We start from the raw sequence: 21,304 nt of genomic DNA, 5'->3' as shown, positions 1-21,304 counted from the left end.
ATTCCCTAAAGAAATTTCATCATTTGAGAAAATGTGTGTTCTGGAAATGCCAATCCCTCTTTGTTGGCTGATATTGCCTCCCCAATGCTTACACTTTTCACAGAGTTCAAGAGGCTGTGAGTACCTCTCACAAAAAGCCCTGAGGATAGTGTTAGCTTTAGAGATTCAAAGTCCTGCTATCAGCCCTCCTTGGGTGGGGCATGGGTCCAGGCAGGTATATAAAGTCCTTCACTCTGTGCCCTCCAGTATCTCAAGGACTGAGTTATAGCAAGGATGGCAATGAGGAGACTGGCAAGCCTGCAGGTACCTTTCCTGCTTCTGCTGCTGCAGCTCCACCTCACACGACTAAGCTCAGGTAAGTTAAAAGGGGAAGAAGGGAGAAATCCTGTTATAGTTCCAAGGAGCTCATACAGGCACATCTGACAAGTGAGAGAACTAATCCCATTCAATTTCTGTGTGATTTTAGGCAAATCATTTCATCTCTGTGAGCTTCAGTTCTAGTCGGGGGTTCTATCAGTGTCTCTGTGTGACCCTCTCCCCCTTCCCCCTTAGCTCAGTTCCTTCTCCTGCGCTTTAAGCCCTCTTCCAACCTCCAACCCCCCCCCCCCCCCCCCACCAATTAGCCATTAATTTTAACTGTATACGTTACTAGCCCTATAGTTCAAATAGCAAATGAGCAGAGTGATTTAAAAGGCCTTCCTTTCAGAGGCACATTCTGAAATGTAATTACGTTTTAACCTGTGACTGGGATCCTTTGGGAGTGAAAGCTGACTCAGATGATGGCTGTTGGAAACTCTAACCTGTATTTGAACACAACTTGGTTTTAACATAGGCAACTGTGACACCCTTCCTCAGCCCCTTACCGCTCTGAACCCAAATTAATAAATGACACATATTCCTTTGTAATTAAGTGGGAACCATTTGGCCGCAGCTTTATTATGAGACATGATTGTATATAATACAAGCAATCAAAAACAGGATACCCGAGCCACACTGCAAGCTTTTAGAAACTTACACATAAAGCAACCAGTCCGCCGCCATAAGCAAGACTGACCAATGTGCTATATGCTATACCCAGGACATTCCAGCCACCCAGCAAGGTGTGTCCAAATCAGGTGCAGTGAACCCATCTGTATTAAACCGCAACTTGATGAATTAACACTCCTCCTATCACTTAGGCTTGGGTATTCCCGCCCTGCCCTTATAAGCTACAACATGAGTAAAATAAAAGAGAAAATAAGTCAGGCAAGGGGGTAGGTGGGAGGGTAGGCTGCTTCCACCAGAATCCTCAGAGATAAAAAGGGCACACCTAGTAATCCCTGCGAAGAAATCTTAACCAATGTAAAATCAGGCCTAGACCTAATGGAATCATGGGCAAACAATTTCAAACTGAAACTTAACATACAGAAAACCAGATTCTTAATACTTACAAACGCTCACCAACGAATTACTTCTACTTTTATTGGTAACAAAACGTATCCACTGGAGCATAATTTGAAAATCCTGGGAATACTAATTGATCAACATCTCTCATTTGAACCACAACAGTATCCAAAATAGTGTCTAATATATTAAAATCATTATGGAAACTAAAAAGACTAAGACCTTATTTTCAAAACACAATTTTCAGCTCATTAACTCAATCCTTGGTACTATCAAAATTTGATTACTGTAATGCGGTCTATGTAGGACTTAAGACCTCACTAATCAGGAAATTACAAACTGCTCAAAACACAGCAGCTCATCTTGTACTTAAAGCTACCCGATACTCCAAATAAGACCCTGCTTCTACTCACTACACTGGCTACCTATAAGTTCACACATTACTTTCAAATTATGTGCATTCACCCACCAAATAATTTATGGTTCATCCCCATCTTCCATGCACAATCTTATAGAGCTATCAACACGCAATGCTAAAAAATCATCCAGAGACTTTCTTGTATTACACTTCCCTCAATTTAATAAAATCAAATATAAAACTATCCACAATGCTGGATTTTCATACTAAAGTACAACCAGATGGTCAAACTGAAGACTATATTACAATTGATGAAGAGTCCAGTAATAATATCCAAATTTATATGGTCACTTTGGAAATAAAATTAAAAACCTCATAGTGTGAATGTTGCATTTATAGCTTTATTAATTTCGTTATTATTTTGACAAATCCTTTTCTAAAAATTTTGGAAGAGATTTCCAAATTTCTCTAGATACTCTAACTTTTGTTCATACAACAATGCCCAACTTTGCAGCACAACAATTATTGACTAAATTTCCCGTTTCATAACAATTTCATCTTCATCTTAATGAAACATAGAAGAGGTCTAGCACTTAATTGACACCCGAAGGCAGCCAGACTCATTTCACTCAGAACGGCTTCTTCAGGGGTAGTGGATCGACATCATAATTTTCAAAGGATGATCTCATGCATTTACATCATAACCCTCAGACTTGCTGTTAGCTATAAATGTAACATTTACACCACAAGGTTTTTTAAGACCAGTGATGAAGGATACAATCCCAGCAGAAGACACCAAAATTGTAGTAAGCATTTGGGTGTTTTGAGGTCTTTTTCCTCGTGTTTTAATTTTATTTCCAAAGTGGCCATCAGGCTTATTTTTGAAAGAGAAGGGCGCCCATCTTTCGACACAAATCGCAAGATGGGCGTCCTTCTCACAGGTTACCCAAATCGGCATAATCGAAAGCCGATTTTGGGCGTCCTCAACTGCTTTCCGTCGTGGGGACAACCAAAGCTCACTGGGGTGTGTCAAAGGCATAGCGAAGGTGGGACTGAGGCGTGCCTAACACATGGGCGTCCCCGACTGATAATGGAAAAAAGAAGGGCGTCCCTGACGAACACTTGGATGACTTTACCTGGTCCTTTTTTTCTTACAACCAAGCCACAAAAATGTGCCTTAAATGACCAGATGACCACTAGAGGGAATCAAGGATGACCTCCCCTTACTCCCCCAGTGGTCACTAACCCCCTCCAACCCTCACAACATATTTAAAAAATATTTTTCCAGCCTCTATGCCAGCCTCAAATATCATACTCAGCTCCATGACAGCAGTATGCAGGTCCCTGGAGCAGTTTTAGTGGGTACTGCAGTGCACTTCAGACAGGCGGACCCAGACCCATCCCCCCCTACCTGTTACAATTGTGGTGGTAAATGTGAGCCCTTCAAAACCCACCAGAAACCCACTGTACCCACATGTAGGTGCCCCCCTTCACCCATAAGGGCTATGGTAGTGGTGTACAGTTGTGGGGAGTGGGTTTTGGGGGGCTCAGCACACAAGGTAAGGGAGCTATGCACCTGGGAGCAATTTCTAAACCAACTGCAGTGCCCCCTAGGGTGCCCGGTTGGTGTCCTGGCATGTGAGGGGGACCAGTACACTATGAATGCTGGCTCCTCCCATGACTAAAGTGCTTGGATTTGGTCCTTTCTGAGATGGGCGTCCTCGTTTTCCGTTATCGCCTAAAATCGGGGACGACCATCTCTAAGGACGACCATCTCTAAGGTCGACCTAAATTTTGCGATTTGGGCATCCCCGACCGTATTAGCGAAATGAAAGATGGACGCCCATCTTGTTTCGATAATACAGATTTCCCTGCCCCTTCGCTGGTACGTCCTGTGAGGACGTCCTCAGGAAAACTTGGGCGCCCCTTTCGATTATGCCCCTCCATATAAATTTGGATATTATTACTGGACTCTTCATCAATTGTAATATTGTTGTAACCTTTTTAGAGTTTCAGTTGGTTTTCTCTTAATTGCCAAGCTAAAGACTATCTCATATTTTGTAAACTATTGAAAACTCACTTGATAAGATCAATGTCTAACAATAGAAATAACTAACCCTCTAAGTAAACTTGTAATAACAACAACAACTCTGTCCATATTCACATTATGTCCTATGTATTACAAATATGTTATATGATCAAGATTTCACATTATGCTGTTATTAGTAATTTTATATTTATATTGGGTAGCTTTAAGTACAAGACGAGCTGCTGTGTTTTGAGCAGTTTGTAATACTTTGTTCTATGTAACTGTTTGTGCTTTTTGTTCCACGCCTCCAGAGTCTAATCATGGCTGGGCACTACTCACACAAATGCAATCCCCTCGACCCCGGTACCTTAAAAGAACCAGACAACTGGTAGCACTATTTAGACTGCAACAAAGACAAAAAGAGACCAAGGAAGCACTTCCTGGGGTTAACATAGGTTTATTTAATTATCTAGAGATTAGGATAAAAAAATAAGAAAATATTCAAGTATAGTCTAGTATAGAAAAGAGGAGAGAAAACATGAAAGGACAATGGAAATGATCAGGTCAGGCTCTACATCCCCTGGCATGGGGCAGAGTGCACTAGACACTGACCAACTTCTTATCTGGCAAAGACATAATATATAGAACTTTCTTTCCCTTACAAGACAAAAAGGGAGCACAAGGGGGAGGGGTTGTCACACCCCCTTAATTAGCATCCCATAGTCAGGCAGGATCTCCTGACAATAAAGAAATATATAGCATCTGTTTCTATTTCCTTTTGAGGATGCCTTTGGTCTGCTGTCCAAGTGTCTTGGACATATATTTTTCAAACCTTTAATTAGTATTTTCTCCTATTCTGAAAGAGGAGAAAAAGGTTAATTATTGTTTCCTTATAGAGTTGTTATAGAGGTGTTAGGTTTCTCTTGTCAATAGAACTATTGCTTTTGACTCCAGGGACCAGGGAGATAGTGTTTGAATTGTTCTAGGCAGAGAAGGAAATAAGGTGTTACCTGAGTGTGGTTGTAAAAGGGTAATTCTGTCCGGGATAGTAGCCTTACTTCATGGGAAACAATTCTGTCTCTTGGCCATATTCAAAGGGAGAGATTCTCCCCCTTCTGCAATAATGTTTTCTTATCCAGTCCTTATTACAGGATTTTCTATCTCTCTCTCTCCAGTCAACCCTGCCCCCTACACCTGGAACTTCCTTTGATCTGCATCCTAAAAGTCTCTCAAAGGCTAATACACACATTCATGTGAACAGCAAATGGACAACAAATGGCAGGAGCTCATTGTCTTTCACTTGCTTGGTCAGAGGAAGGTGGGGGGAAGAGGTGGGGGTACTTGCTTCACCTGGCCTGCTTAATATCATTGTAATTTACAGAAAAAAGAGAAATTTCCACTTCTCATCGTCTGTACATTAATTCTTAGATATTAGATACTTAGCAGCACTGAAACTGCTTGGTTCAGGCCTTCATAAGTACAATGTACACCTCCACCAACATCTCCCCCCCCCCCCCCCACTCTGGAAAAAAAAAGAAGACTGTTCCGGTCCTCAGTGTTCAGCCAGAGGAGACAAGAAAGGGTGCAGAGTTCTTCCCTTTGCTACAAGTTAACAAAAGGGGTCAATAGGGTTTGGATAGGAGGAGAGAGAGATAGAATGATACTAAAAAAGTATGCATACCTGTGTCTAAGAACCAGGAGGAGAAATTAAACACATGCAGAGGTAACCAATGTGTTAGGGTCTGTGGAGGGAGTAGCAGTATAAGAACTTCGTGGGGCATAGTTATGTGAAGTATTTGCTGACGTAAAAAGGATTTTAGGTGGAGTGCATAATTTGCGTAAACAGGGAGAGATGCAACCAAGCAAACAACAAGATAGGATCAATATAACAATAAAACATGACAGTCCAATAAAAAAAAAAAAGGTCTTATATTGGAACCTGAAGGAGAGAACCATGAAGTGAAAGTATCCCAACCGGACATGTCTAATAGACCTTTGTAATTGTATCTTTCCATTAGGAGGCCAGGCCTGGTGAGCCCAAGAACCACAAACCTAATTAGTGTCCCACTAAAAATATAGTAACATAGTAGATGACGGCATAGAAAGACCTGCTATGTGTTACTCTGTGTGCATACCTGACCTTGATTTGTATCTGCTACTTTCAGGGCACAGTCTGTAGAAGTCTGCCCAACACTAGCCCCGCCGCCCAACCTCTCTACCACCTATCTGGGGTTCATAACCTAGCGTGTGCACTAGCTACATAGACAATGCAACAGATGTGCATTCATTCTAGAATCTACAAAAAGTGTAAGGATTGTTGGAGGAGGTATAGGGCAGGCCTCCAATTATTTGATCATAGAAAGGCCAGGATTACCAGTGCGGACATAGTGTATATTAGAGGCTGCCAAGCAGGCAGTGAGGGGGTCTAGGTAACTGGAAAAGAAAGCAGAGTAATTAAGAGATGGCTGGGACTGAGCATTGTTGGTAAGCAGAAAAGGAAAAAAAGCAAAAGAGAACAAATTAAAGGAAAGATCAGAACTGAGCATGTTTATATACAGAACCACTATGACATGACAGAGTGTAAGTAGGGAAAACATCTTTAGAGAGAAAACAATTAAATTATCGGTAATGGACTAGGAGACAGGGGGATGGCCAAGTTAGAGCTAGGCACAAAGGGTGCACAGCCCACGCAATCAGAGTGATGCGGAGGACTGGTCAGGCATGGGATCTACAGGTCAATTTTTTCCAAAAGGTAGGGCAGCAAAGGGATAGCAAAGAGCAAAGGAAAGATAGCAAAAGTGAAAGGTAAATACCTGGCAGGGGTAGAGGATAATTTGCATTTTGTTTCCCACGTTAGAGGTAATTCAGTAATTTGCAGGCAAACATAACTTTCCCAGAAAACCAAAATGTAAAACCAGTGAGTGTCCAGAAATGTGAATGTAGCATGAGGGCTGTGCAAGGGAGGTCCACACAGAAATAAATAAAAACTCAGAGCAATGGGGGCATGAAAATGGAATGCAGCTACCAAAAAATAAAACGTCAACTGCTTCACAAAATACTGTAGCTTAAGAAATACAACATCAGGCAAAATAGTACTGAGAAGGGAAGGTGCAGTGGTCATTTAAATGAGTCCATTAAGTCCACAAAAAGCAAATAACATTCTGCAGCAGTAGTGTATAGATGTTCAGAGTGTGATCAGTCTGGTGCAGGCAGTGCAGCGTGGAAAGGTGGTAGCAAGCATCAGAGTTCTGCTTCTGGACAACAGAAGGTGTGGACTTGCAGACTTTCAGTGGACTCTTAGATCAAGGTTAGTTCATAGGCAGGGTCGGTGATTTCTCAGGTAGGCCTGATCCGCAAGTTGGTAGGGACAAATTGGCACCAATGGCACTTCTGGTTCTGGGTATTATTGAGAAATAAAGAGACATCATCAGTATTCTGAGAGACAGATAGAGAAAAATGGGGCAAAGATACTATCCAGGTAAAAGGTAGTATCAGATATAGGTATACTTCAGAGAGGGAGAGACCCTTACAGTGCAGAGGGCGGGAAAGGAAACTTTATAGCCTGCCTGTGTTCACTAAAACTGTTGATTAGTAGCAGAACACAAATAGTTAAGGTGTTTAGTATGGCATTCAGAAGAGAATACTCTTTTGTTAAATTTCACACACAACCAATATGTATTCAGGAGGGAAACTATTTGTACATACTGAATGTGCTACCCGCAAAATGAAAAAAAAGGATCAGAAATGGTCACTTCTACTGATTGTATCTGATGGGTCCCACAAAACACACACAAACAGACAAAAAACATAGTTTGAAGAGGCCATATATGAGTTCTGCCTTTTCGGATTCAGTAGTGTAGTGGACTTAATCTGCAAGTAAACACAGTATTATACACAATAAAATTATGTATGGTATCCAGGTGGATACCAAAACAGTTTCTTTGAGTTCATATGTGCACAAATGAATAAAAGCATAGCATAGCCATTCCAGAAATAAAAAAGGTACAATTTAAATGCTCTTAAATGCTCTTTTAGAGAATCTTTTACCTCTGCAGCTGGTAAGAGAAGCTCTTTGGAGCGCAACCAAATAAAATTAAAAGTCAGAAAATATTTCTTTATAAATTATCTGGATGGCATGTATGAATGAAATCCTGATTTCATAAAAATAAAAAAAAATAATAAAAAATCCTAAATTTGTAATTTGCAGTCTGAAAGGGAAAAAGACATTCAGAAATTAATTCACAAGGTCACATATCTCCACTGTTCTGGTTATTCCATTCTTAAGACCCTCAATTATAAATTCCTTCATATTTTCTCTGAGCAAGCAGGAAAAAACCTCATTTCTTCCAAAGTTGGCAAATGAACAGCAGTATGCAACAACCCTGTGAATCAGAAATAAGAGACAAGCTGCACAAGTCTGATGACTGAGCAACAAATTATTCAGTTGGTTCCCCTTAGTTTTTTACAAAGTACCCCTATCTGTGGTCTGAGAAGACACAACACAAAACCTGCCTGACAAGAGGTCACAATAAATATAAAACCAGCTGAAATGCAGCATTAACTTTTCTGGTTCCTAGCTCTGTTGGTATTAACACTTTGTTTTAACATTTAAGTGTCAGGACTGCTTGCTATTTGCAGAAATCTACAGATCCTAATTTGTTTTCAAGAAAAAAAACGCTTAGTGTCAATTAATGTTATCCTGTTAGTTCTAATTTTAAAACTAAAAGCTCCCTATAAAAAAGGATGGAACCACATTTGTCCTATCAATCTTGCAAAAAACAAACTTAATCATACTGGAATGTGGACCAATTAATTTCCTAATAGCTTAAATACACTCTGAAAGTAACACTTAAGAATATTTATTTTAGCAAGCCTATCATGGAACAAACTTTTATCTAGAGACCGTATACACAAAGGGCAAAGTAACATGGAATTTGTATCAGGTAAACAACAGATTTGAGCACCCTATTAAGGCACACTTGTTTAACTCTACAGGGGGGACAGAGCAGACCCTGCCCCTGTCTTCAGAGTAGAGGAAAAAGTAATTTGCTCTTGCCAGCATGGCTGAAAGAGGAGCAGAGAAATACAGTGGAAAATGCAGGGAGAGAGAGGAGAAAGGAAAAGATCATGAATAATATTAGCCCTTAAATGACTCTACAAAATTCAGTTAATGGAGAGGATGCACAAACACATAGTTTAGGATTTAAGCAGTCCAGCACTCAATCCTCAGGTAATCTTAGAAATACTGAGGAGTAGAGATATACATTTCTTTGATCCTGTCAGTGCCCTATATATTAAGCACAAGTCTTTTAGCTGTGTTATTTTTTTTTTCTAAAGTTCCACCCTCCCCTACACTTTACTTAGACCTGTCAAACAACAAGATGCCTCAAAATACATATGAGCTGCACAAAGGTAAACAGAACAAAGAGGGTTCCTTTTACTGTTTCAATTCAAAGGTGTAACCAATATTCAAACTTCACAAAACAAACTTGTTTCCTGTAGTATTTTTACATACTGATGAATATCTTCCCCTGGTGCCATCACCTTGCTAGATACATTGCTAAAATTGCGGATGTCCCTGTATCGCTGTCTCAGGGCTTCCCAAAGCTTATTATGCATGGGACCAAACTCAGCACCATCGCTATTAGTGTTCTGTAATGTCACCCCTGGAAACCCTGCCATTCTAAAAAATCTCATCGGTATTACCTCCTACCAACCTGGCTGGTAGTGCTTTCACATCGCCGACAGCTACCGTGTGGCCAGATGTGATCTGCTCAAATTTAGCTATAAATGCTGAAGCTCCTTTCTCCAGAGGAGGTAAGGACCTGCATACATTTTCTAGGTCCATAAAGGACCATGGGACATACTTTAACACAGGAGCTCCAGTTCTATCCAAATTATTAGTCCTTAGTAAAGGATTCATTGATTTCAGCGAAGCTGACTCATGTGGGTGCTTAATTACTACCATTGTTTTTCCCTGCTTGTCTGGATTTTGTTTGCCCCGGGTATTATTTGCAGGTACCTCTATCTGTGTCACTTTACTACTTCCTGGTTTCTATCGATCTGTTCTATTCCAGCATCTTCCTGTCCTTCTTCTTCTCCACTCCCATCTTCCTTATCATTTACCTTTATAATTTTTCTAATTTCATTCTCCAATCCTCCCTCTTTTATCCACTGTTATATATATATTCATCCATCATTAAAGATCTCTGTAATCCAGTAAGATTAAGGAATCCATATGCCCTAGTCCACACACTATCACCCTCATCTGTGTTAGGATATTCAATAGACACCTGCTTCACTGTTCTTTCAGGGGGAATGGGATCACATTGAGCTGACCCACTTGAAGTTGTGGGTACAGGAGCAGTGGGAGCCTGCCCTGCCTGTCCTATAGATGGCTGTGTTTCCGGCAGTGCTTTAGGCTGTGCCGGTAGTTCTTTTTCAGTTCTATCCATAGCTGGGGCTGAGGGAATGGGTGCACTATAACCAGCAGCAGTAGGCCATATGGGCGTCTGCAGCTGATCTGGATGTTTGGAATCTGTGAGCTGTGCTGCAGACCCTTCCCCTACCATACATTGCTTGGAGACTGCCGCATAGGGCAGAGGGGTTTGGACTGCCTGATCATAGCTACTGTTTGCCATATTATCCCATAGTCTCCACAAATTTAAATGTTTCTCCCTGCTATATTTTTTTGTCTTAGTACATTCTATCCACAACCTTAAAGCTTTTAAAATCTCTTTGTCAAAACTTCCTGACTGAGGCCACATGATGCTCGGATTTTTAGTTCCATTAACCCATTTCTGGTGGTACTTTAAAATTTTGTTTCTGTAGGCCGGCACTGCTGTGGAGACCTGCTCCAATGCAGTCTGCATAACTACAACTAAACAGATTCTAATCTAGCCTTAGAATGAAGAGAGAGAGAGAGAGAGAGCACAAATAAAAGAATACAAAAAACAATCCCCACAAAATGATGACGTACTTACCACGCTGTCTTCTCACCTCTCACCATTCACCTATCGCATATCCGGTTGCGCCTTGCCGGACGAATACGTTCTTTAAGGTCCAAACACTTTTCCTTTGGTCGGTCGCTTGTCGAGGCCCACTCACTGGATATTAGCCGTTGCCACACGTGCACTTGTTAGCAGACGGCCGACTCTGGTCCAGTGCCGCAGGGCGGTCGAAGTCCACTCAAGTTCAACCAGACACGGGTTCAACCGAGCAGAAACACCACTTTGTTTGTGCTTTTTGTGCCACGCCTCCAGAGTCTAATCACGGCTGGGCACTACTCACACAAATGCAATCCCCTCGACCCCGGTACCTTAAAAGAACCAGACAATTGGTAGCACTATTTAGACTGCAACAAAGACAAAAAGAGACCAAGGAAGCACTTCCTGGGGTTAACACAGGTTTATTTAATTATCTAGAGATTAGGATAAAAAAATAAGAAAATATTCAAGTATAGTCTAGTATAGAAAAGAGGAGAGAAAACATGAAAGGACAATGGAAATGATCAGGTCAGGCTCTCCATCCCCTGGCATGGGGCAGAGTGCACTAGACACTGACCAACTTCTTATCTGGCAAAGACATAATATATAGAACTTTCTTTCCCTTACAAGACAAAAAGGGAGCACAAGGGGGAGGGGTTGTCACACCCCCTTAATTAGCATCCCATAGTCAGGCAGGATCTCCTGACAATAAAGAAATATATAGCATCTGTTTCTATTTCCTTTTGAGGATGCCTTTGGTCTGCTGTCCAAGTGTCTTGGACATATATTTTTCAAACCTTTAATTAGTATTTTCTCCTATTCTGAAAGAGGAGAAAAAGGTTAATTATTGTTTCCTTATAGAGTTGTTATAGAGGTGTTAGGTTTCTCTTGTCAATAGAACTATTGCTTTTGACTCCAGGGACCAGGGAGATAGTGTTTGAATTGTTCTAGGCAGAGAAGGAAATAAGGTGTTACCTGAGTGTGGTTGTAAAAGGGTAATTCTGTCCGGGATAGTAGCCTTACTTCATGGGAAAGAATTCTGGGGCAGATGCACTAAAGCTAAATGAGCCTTTAATGACTCTCCAACGAGGAAAATTTGATCCGTTGCATGCATCAAAGGGCTTTTACCGAGGAAGCCAGCAGCTAACAAAAACGGAATGGAGATGAGCAATTAGTGTGAAAACCCCATTGAAACGACATGCACTAACCTTTTCCGATTGCCTTTACGCAGGAAAAAGGCAGGAAATCTAACGAGAGGTCTGGACCTCTCGTTAGGACAGCTCTGTGCCAGGAAAAAGTGTAAAGTTAAAAAACAAACAAACTTTGAGCCAATCCCAGCGCATTAGCAGAGCTAAAAGCGCTGTGATTGGTCCAAAGGACCTCAGAAAACTCATTAAATAAAAAAATAAAAAAAGGGTCGGGAGGGGGCAAGGGCGCTCGTCCGAGGCGTCCTGTATGGACGGCCTTGCCCCCCCCCCGCTGCTCCCCACTTTCCGCCGCTCCCCCCACCCCGAAAAAGCAAAATTCAAGCAGCCCCTGCCCCCTCCCTTCCTCACTACTCTCTCACCTCAGCTCCGCCTCCCGACATCCTCCGTCCTGTGCCCCGCCCCCTTTTGGGGTCGTCGCCGCCATTCCCCTCCTCCATCGGGCCCCCCTCCCTCTTACCGGGCCCGTGCAGCGCCTCTCTCCTCTGTCCGAAGGCGCTGCACGGGCAAGAAGACAGCTGATGCCTGCCTTCGCCCAGCTTCGATGGCGCGTCTTTCTCCTGCTATCTCCTGCTGGGCCCGCCCCTGTCTGACGTCAGTAACCTACGTAGGTTACTGACGTCAGACAGGGGCGGGCCCAGCAGGAGAAAGACGCGCCATCGAAGCTGGGCGAAGGCAGGCATCAGCTGTCTTCTTGCCCGTGCAGCGCCTTCGGACAGAGGAGAGAGGCGCTGCACGGGCCCGGTAAGAGGGAGGGGGGCCCGATGGAGGAGGGGAATGGCGGCGACGACCCCAAAAGGGGGCGGGGCACAGGACGGAGGATGTCGGGAGGCGGAGCTGAGGTGAGAGAGTAGTGAGGAAGGGAGGGGGGCAGGGGCTGCTTGAATTTTGCTTTTTCGGGGTGGGGGAGCGGCGGAAAGTGGGGAGCAGCGGGGGGGGGGGGGGAAGGCCGTCCGTACAGGACGCTCCTGATGAGCGCCTTTGCCCCCTCCCGACCCTTTTTTTTTATTTTTATTTTGATTTGGGAGCCATGTGCTTGTGATTTGACTGTGTTTTGACTGTTTTGGCATGCGCAGAGCAGCTAACATAACGCTTGGCTGCTCTGCGCATGATTTGGGGGCCGATTAACGATGTGTATTGTGATTCTTTGATACATTGTACGTTTCTATACCGATCTGAGCATGTGTGACTTTTTTTTTTGGTGCATTCTTCGTTTTTTAAAAATCGTTAGGGCCTTTAACGATTTTGATTTTTTTACGTTTGCTTGATGCATCTACTCTGTCTCTTGGCCATATTCAAAGGGAGAGATTCTCCCCCTTCTGCAATAATGTTTTCTTATCCAGTCCTTATTACAGGATTTTCTATCTCTCTCTCTCCTGTCAACCCTGCCCCCTACACCTGGAACTTCCTTTGATCTGCATCCTAAAAGTCTCTCAAAGGCTAATACACACATTCATGTGAACAGCAAATGGACAACAAATGGCAGGAGCTCATTGTCTTTCACTTGCTTGGTCAGAGGAAGGTGGGGGAAAGAGGTGGGGGGTACTTGCTCCACCTGGCCTGCTTAATATCATTGTAATTTACAGAAAAAAGAGAAATTTCCACTTCTCATCGTCTGTACATTAATTCTTAGATATTAGATACTTAGCAGCACTGAAACTGCTTGGTTCAGGCCTTCATAAGTACAATGAACACCTCCACCAACATAACCAATATGCCTTGTGAGTTCTACTTTTGCTATATTGTGAGCCACATTGAACTTGAATCCTATTTGAGATAATATGGGATATAAATGTCATAAATAAATAAATAAAGAGCCTTTTCTGCAACTTTGAAAATGCGCATTAAAGAGGTAATTTTATAAAAGCAGGCTGAGCATCATAAGGGCTGCCTAAGTCAGGTTGTAGAAAAATAAGAGAATATCCTATATAATAATTTGCACCTCCAACGTTCTATCGCTGTCTGGCTGCCTGGGTTCGTAACATCAAATGACATCAGTCAGCCTCCAGCATTCCATTCCCCCTCACTGCCCCACCCTCACGTCAAAACGTAGTGACGTCAGAGGGCAGAACATTAAGAGGGAAGGGAACGCTGGAGGCAAGCTGAACTGACGTTAGGGGATGTTACGAAAACTCACAGGCAGACAGCAATGGAACCCAGAGGTACAATTTAGACAGCAGGGTGGCGGGAAGCGGGCGAACGCATTAAGCAATGGCGTGAGACTGAGAGGCGAAGGACAGCAGCCTACAACGCTACATTCCCCCTCACTGTCCCGCACTTGCAAAAAGACGTTATGACGTCAGAGGGCGGAACAGTGAAAGGGAAGGGAAAGCTGGAGGCAATCACTGATACACACTCTCGTTCTCTCTCTCTCACTCTCACAGACACACACACACACACACACACACACACACACACACAGAGTCCGTCTGTCTGTGTGTCAGTGTGTGCCTCTCTCTCACACACTCACACAAAGTCTGTCTCTCACATACACACTCTCTTTCTTTCTCAATAACACACACACTCAGAGCCGTGCAAACCCGGTAAGCGGGGGTAAGCACTGCAGGAGGGTGCCTGCCTTCAAGGGCGCCACGCCAGCCGTGGCGCTGCCGGTCAAGTGCTGATTTTAAAAAAACCTTACTACCGCCATACCGCGTTGGCGCGTCGGCACCTATGCGCATGCACTGCTGCCTTCCCATGCACAGCGCTCAGCTCTGACTTTGGCACCGCCCAGCTCTTCCAAGCCATCGAGTAGTTATTTGGACCGCAGGAGGACCGCGTGTTGCCGTGGAGTGCTGCGAGGAGGAGAGCTTATACCTTGAGTAGGTAAGATGGACTCTTGTTGCCTTTTACTCTGCCAGGTACCAAAATTCTCTTGGCTCAAATGTTCAAGTGTACAGCGCTGAAGAAAAAACACAAAATTCAGTTTGAAGAGGAACTAAAGCTGTTAAAATGCATGCGGATTTTAAAAAATTGCAGGAAGACCTTAGGAAGGGAAGAGAAAGCCAGAGATAATCACTGGAAATCTCTCCTCTGCACATTTGAAAAAAAACAAAAAAAAAAACAATCCTTCAGCCAGGTCGAGGGAAAAAAAAACACCAAGCAGCTCCTGCCCCCGGCCTGGCCCGCCCCATGTCTTGCTATCTACATAAATATATTTGCTATCGATCGCACTTCGTCTGCAGCGAAGCACTGCAGAAAGACAAAATAAAACAGCCTTAACCCTGTTGATGAACTTCAGGTGACCATCCATGGCTTTGACACATAGGCAGCTGGGCAGTGACACGAGTGAACCTCGGCTGAACCGGGAGGGGTTAGCAAAGCACGTCCTGAGGACAGGCAGAGCTACAGGGAGCAATATCCCCCTGACCTCTTCCTCCACAAATAATCAGCCCTAAACACAGGCTTGGGGTGTATTTAGAGCTTTCTCCGGCATGCACTTCAGTTCCCTTATAGCATCCGATTTATAAGCAAGGAAAGAAAATAAAGGGGGTGGGGGGGGGGGGGGGAGAGAGAGAAGAGAGAAAGGAGATGCCACACGGGGGGGGGGGGCACCAATTGATAGTCTGCAGGGGGGCACCAGAGACCCTAGGCATGGCCCTGCACACACTCTCTCTCACTCTCTCTCTCTCACGCACTCTCTCTCTCTCTTATACTCAGTTTCTCTCTCTCTCTCACACACACACACACTCACTCTCACTCTAACACACATACACACACTCTCTCTTTCTCACACACACACTCTGTCTCTCCCACACACACACACATGCTCTGTCTCTCTCTCTCACACACTCTCTCTCTGTCTCTCTCATACACACACTCCCTGTCTTGCTCACACACGCACTCACTGTCTTGCTCACACAGGGCCGGTCTTAGCAAGTGCGGGGCCCTATGCAGACCAATTTGGTGGGGCCCCATCCTAGCCCCACCCCACCATAGCCCCGCCCCACCGTAGCCCCGCCCCCACCCTAGCTCCACCCCATTGATAAAATTATTCCATTTTTAGAACATTTTTTTATTTATGAAATTTCAAATAAAGACAAATGAAGCTAAACTTGTACAAAAAACTGATTGAAATAATAAGCACAATGCTATCATGAAACCTCCCCTCCCCAGAAATTATTCAGTTCAAGTCCACTACAATTAGTAGTTCCAATTCTCATAACAAAGGAGAATAAAGGAAAAATATTAAGAAAAGATTCAGTACTTTCAAATTCCCCTATTACTCTGTAACCCATATATGCAATAAAATAAAAATGAAATGAAAAGATATACAATAAAATCAAGTGATATGTAAAATATAATGTACAATATAAAAACATATAGACCACCAAGGTATTAAAATTGTTTTAAAATATATACCACAACTCTCTGACTCAAGAAGACTCCAACTCTGTCATCCATAATTGTCTGACAACACACAGAAAAAAAATAAGTAAAAAAAAAAAAAGTCACAATTAATACCTTATACACCAATATACCAGCCATACGGAAAATGCAGATTATCAACAATATGAAGCTAGCAAGGGATCATAATATCACAATTCTCATGTAGAGCCACAAAATACCCTTTTAGAGATAGTGTGTCATGATTTAGGCTCTACACCCTTTCCGATGTTTGGTGCCACCTTAGTAAGGCCAACACACAATCTCTCCACTGCAAAACACTATACACAAACGTGTGCAAAAACACACTCATAACCTTAACAAACCATAAACAGCACTAATTCCAAGGACAGGACGAGCTACAACCTTATGCGTGGTGTGGAAAGGCAACTGTAATTACACCGGGCTCTAAAACACCAGTGCACAACCTAGTGAAAAAAAACAAACAAAAAGGGCTGCAAACTATTCGCTAGCAGAATACTGCACCTTCCTTGATCACACCTGAAAACACATGAATGCAAAATACTGAACTGGAAAGTTACCTCAAGAAGTCAGACTCAGTATGTAGCAATACTACAAAAATTAAAACTTACATGAAAAATATCACAGATGCACATTTCCAAAAACTAACATATTCCAATTAATAAATCCTGAATAAAATAGTTTTTTCTACCTTTGTTGTCTGGTGACTTTGTTTTTCTGATCATGCTGGCTCAGTATCCGTTTGTGCTGCTATCTGTCCTCTTAACTCCGTTTCCAGGGCTTCCTTTCCATTTATTTCTTTACTTTCCGCCTTTCTTCTTCATTTCTTGCCCTACATCCGTAAGTAAAAGCTGGGTCCTCCGCAGACTTGACTGTCCAGTGGATCCAGCTTCTGCCTATTTTCTATATCCATGTGCACTTTATCTCCTCTCTTCCTTTTCCCTCACCTCATCTCCTTCCTCACTCTTCCCTCGCCTCCATCCATGTCCAGCATTTCTTCTCTCTCCTCCATCCACCCATGTCCAGCGACCCTCCTGTCCCACCTGCCATCCATCTATATCCAGCAACCCCCCCGTCCTCCCCTGCCATCCACCTATGTCCAGAGACCCCTCCCCTCCATCCACCCATGTCCAGCGACCCTCCTGTCCCACCTGCCATCCATCTATATCCAGCAACCCCCCCGTCCTCCCCTGCCATCCACCTATGTCCAGAGACCCCTCCCCTCCATCCACCCATGTCCAGCGACCCTCCGGTCCTCCCTGCCCGCCCCTGCCATCCACCTATGTCCAGAAGCCCCCCTCCCCTGCCATCCACCCATGTCCAGCGACCCTCCTGTCCCCCCTGCCATCCATGTCCAGCAACCTCCCCTGTCCCCTATGCCCTCCCCTGCCATCCACCCATGTCCAGCGACCCTCCTGTGCCCCCTGCCCTCCCCTGCCATCCACCTATGTCCAGAAACCCCCCTCCCCTGCCACCCACCCATGTCCAGCGCCCCTCCTGTCCTCCCTGCCAGCCCCTGCCATCCACCTATGTCCAGAAACCCCCTCCCCTGCCATCCACCCATGTCCAGCGACCCTCCTGTCCCCCCTGCCATCCATGTCCAGCAACCCCCCTGTCCCCTATGCCCTCCCCTGCCATCCACCCATGTCCAGTGACCCTCCTGTGCCCCCTGCCATCCCCCTATGTCCAGAAGCCCTCCTCCCCTCCATCCACCCCATGTCCAGCGACCCTCCTGCCCCCCTTGCCAACTGCCATCCACCTATGTCCAGTAACCCCCCCTGCCCTCCACCCATGTCCCGCGACGCGAGTCTCCTCGTTCCCCTGCTGCTCCCCCTCCCTCCAGCCACCTGAGACATCTCCCGTCTGACCCCCCCTCCCCGACCCGCCAAACAACCCTCTTCTTTCGCCCGCACCTCACCTGACCCGACCCAGCATTTAAAAAAAAACCTTCAAGCGGCGGTGCCGGTGCCTCGCGTCTGAGGGCAGAAAACTCGCTTCGTCGTTGGCCGGCCTTCCCTCAAGTCCCGCCCTCTGATGTAACTTCTGCAAGGGCGGGACTTGAGGGAAGGCCGGCCAACGACGAAGCGAGTTTTCTGCCCTCAGACGCGAGGCACCGGCACCGCCGCTTGAAGGTTTTTTTTTTAAATGCTGGGTCGGGTCAGGTGAGGTGCGGGCGAAAGAAGAGGGTCGTTTGGCGGGGAGGGGAGGGGGGGGTCAGATGGGAGATGTCTCAGGTGGCTGGAGGGAGGGGGAGCAGGAGGAGACTCGCGTCGTGGGACATGGGTGGAGGGCAGACGAGCGTGGTCGGCGAGGCAGAGGCGAGGCACGCCGCGCGGGGCCCCCTTAGGTGCGGGGCCCTATGCGGCCGCCTCGGTCGCCTCTGCCTAAGACCGGCCCTGTGCTCACACACGCACTCACTCTCTCTCTCACACACACACACACTTTCTCTCTCTTACACACACATTCTCTCTCTCACACACATTCTCTCTCTCACACGCACACACACACTCTCTCAAACACACACTCTCTCTCTCTCTCACAGACACACTCTCTCTCTTACTGTGTCACACTCACTGTCGTTCTGTCTCACACACACTCACTCTCTGACTCTCTCTCACTCTCTCACACTCTTTCTCTCTCTGTCTCACACTCTCTCTCTCTCTCTATCACTCTCTTTCTCACACACACACACACACACACACACACACATACACACACACTCGCACACAGGCGAATTGCAGGATATGGATGGCATGGGAGGCAAGGGCAGGGGAGAACATAGGAGAATTGGTGCACATCATGTAGAGGCCACAATCGCTGGAGATGGAGGGGAGGGAAGGAAGGGGAGGGAACGGCATAGGAGAATCGCTGCACATGGATTGCATCAGAGAGGATGAGAGCTTAGGGAAGAATTGCAGCACATAGAGGGGAAGGCAGGGCACCGAGGAGAAGCAGAGACACAATCCAACGTACTGTAGCTCACAAACAACAATCAGAGACACATTCCAATGTAGTGAACATCACATGACTAAAAAAAGAACACTAACTGCTGAGGAGCAGGCTGAAGTTAAAAGAAAAAGAGCTGAAGCACAACGAAAAAGGCGTGCAGCTCTGAATAAAGACGAAAAGGCACATGAAAGTCAAAAAGCCACTGCAAGAAAAAGGTCCAGGATACAAAAGATGACTGATGAGGAAAGTGCAAGTAACCGACAAAGAAACGCCGATTCAGAAAGGCACAGAATTGCTGAAATGACGGACGAATAGAGAAAAACACACAGAACAAGGCACACTGCTATACAACGCAAAAGATTTGAAAACGTGACAGAAGAAGAAAGAGCAACAAATAGAAAAAGGAGAACATATTTAGAACATGAAAGAATTAAATGACAGAGAAACAGAGACAAACAACGAGACAAAGATGAAAAGATTTAGGGCGGAAAAGACTTGCAGAAATGACAGACAAGCAATGAAAAACGACTACACAAAATTTCAAACGCAAAACAATTGGAAATCTGAAACAAAAGAAAAAACCCTGTGACACAGCACAAAATAAAGAAGAACGGGTACAGTGACGGCACAGTGCAGAACTCCAACCACAGGAATTGCAATAAGAGACTGTATCAAAGAGAAAGAAACAATACTATAGTTGTGGTCCAATGAACGCAGTCTGTATATTTTGCAATGCCAAACATTTTCACAATGAAACACCTTCTGACAACCCTCCCCCAACTCCCCCTTCATTATCTCCTCAGACCCTTGCTGAATTCTTTCACAACAAGGTTCAAAAGATAAACCTTGCTTTCTCTACCTCACCAGCTCTCCCTCCACTAGTCCGTTCCCCTCTCTCTCCTTCCCCTCATTCCCTTTCCTCCTTTCCTGAAGTTACTATTGAGGAAACTACACTTCTCCTTTCTTCCTCAAAATGTACCACCTGTTCCTCTGATCCCATTCCCACCCACCTTCTTAATGCCATCTCTCCTACTCTTATTCCTTTTATCTGTCACATTCTCAACCTCTCACTTTCCACTGCGACTGTCCCTGCTGCCTTTAAACATGCTGTGGTCACACCTCTCCTTAAGAAGCCTTCACTTGACCCTACTTGTCCCTCTAATTACCGACCCATCTCCCTCCTTCCTTTTCTCTCCAAATTACTTGAGCGTGCTGTTCACCGCCGCTGCCTTGATTTTCTCTCCTCACATGCTATTCTTGACCCATTACAATCTGGTTTTCGCCCTCTCCACTCAACCGAAACTGCGCTTACTAAAGTCTCCAATGACCTATTACTGGCTAAATCCAGAGGTCAATATTCCATCCTCATTCTTCTTGATCTTTCCGCTGCTTTTGACACTGTCGATCACAGCATACTTCTCGATACCCTGTCCTCACTTGGATTCCAGGGCTCTGTCCTTTCCTGGTTCTCTTCCTACCTCTCCCTCCGCACCTTTAGTGTTCACTCTGGTGGATCCTCTTCTACTTCTATCCCTCTGCCTGTCGGCGTACCTCAGGGTTCTGTTCTTGGTCCCATCCTCTTTTCTATCTACACTTCTTCCCTTGGTTCATTAATCTCATCCCATGGCTTTTCCTACCATCTCTATGCTGATGACTCCCAAATCTACCTTTCTACCCCTGATATCTCACCTTGCATCCAAACCAAAGTTTCAGCGTGCTTGTCTGACATTGCTGCCTGGATGTCTCAACGCCACCTGAAATTAAATATGACCAAAACCGAGCTTCTCATTTTCCCCCCCAAACCCACCTCCCCGCTCCCCCCGTTTTCTATTTCTGTTGATGGCTCTCTCATTCTCCCTGTCTCCTCAGCTCGAAACCTTGGGGTCATCTTTGACTCTTCTCTCTCCTTCTCTGCTCATATCCAGCAGACCGCCAAGACCTGTCGTTTCTTTCTTTACAACATCCGTAAAATCCGCCCCTTTCTTTCCGAGCACTCTACCAAAACCCTCATCCACACCCTTGTCAC

At 44.8% G+C, this 21,304-nt stretch overlaps 1 protein-coding gene across 1 annotated transcript in view; it reads left to right on the top strand.

The window, feature by feature from the left end:
• The first annotated feature begins 235 nt into the window (after positions 1-235).
• Positions 236-21,304, top strand: part of LOC115476965 (fish-egg lectin-like) — a 51,598-nt gene continuing 30,529 nt past the window's right edge. Inside the window, exon 1 of the mRNA XM_030213571.1 lies at positions 236-355. Within this exon, the coding sequence (XP_030069431.1) occupies positions 274-355 (82 nt within the window). The 5' untranslated portion in view covers positions 236-273. The remainder of the gene's footprint in view (positions 356-21,304) is intronic.

This window comes from Microcaecilia unicolor, chromosome 8, assembly GCF_901765095.1.
Source record: "Microcaecilia unicolor chromosome 8, aMicUni1.1, whole genome shotgun sequence".
NCBI classification, from domain to species: Eukaryota; Metazoa; Chordata; class Amphibia; order Gymnophiona; family Siphonopidae; genus Microcaecilia; species Microcaecilia unicolor.
Note: the sequence above shows the minus strand (reverse complement) of the source record. Positions and strands in the feature narration are given on the sequence as shown.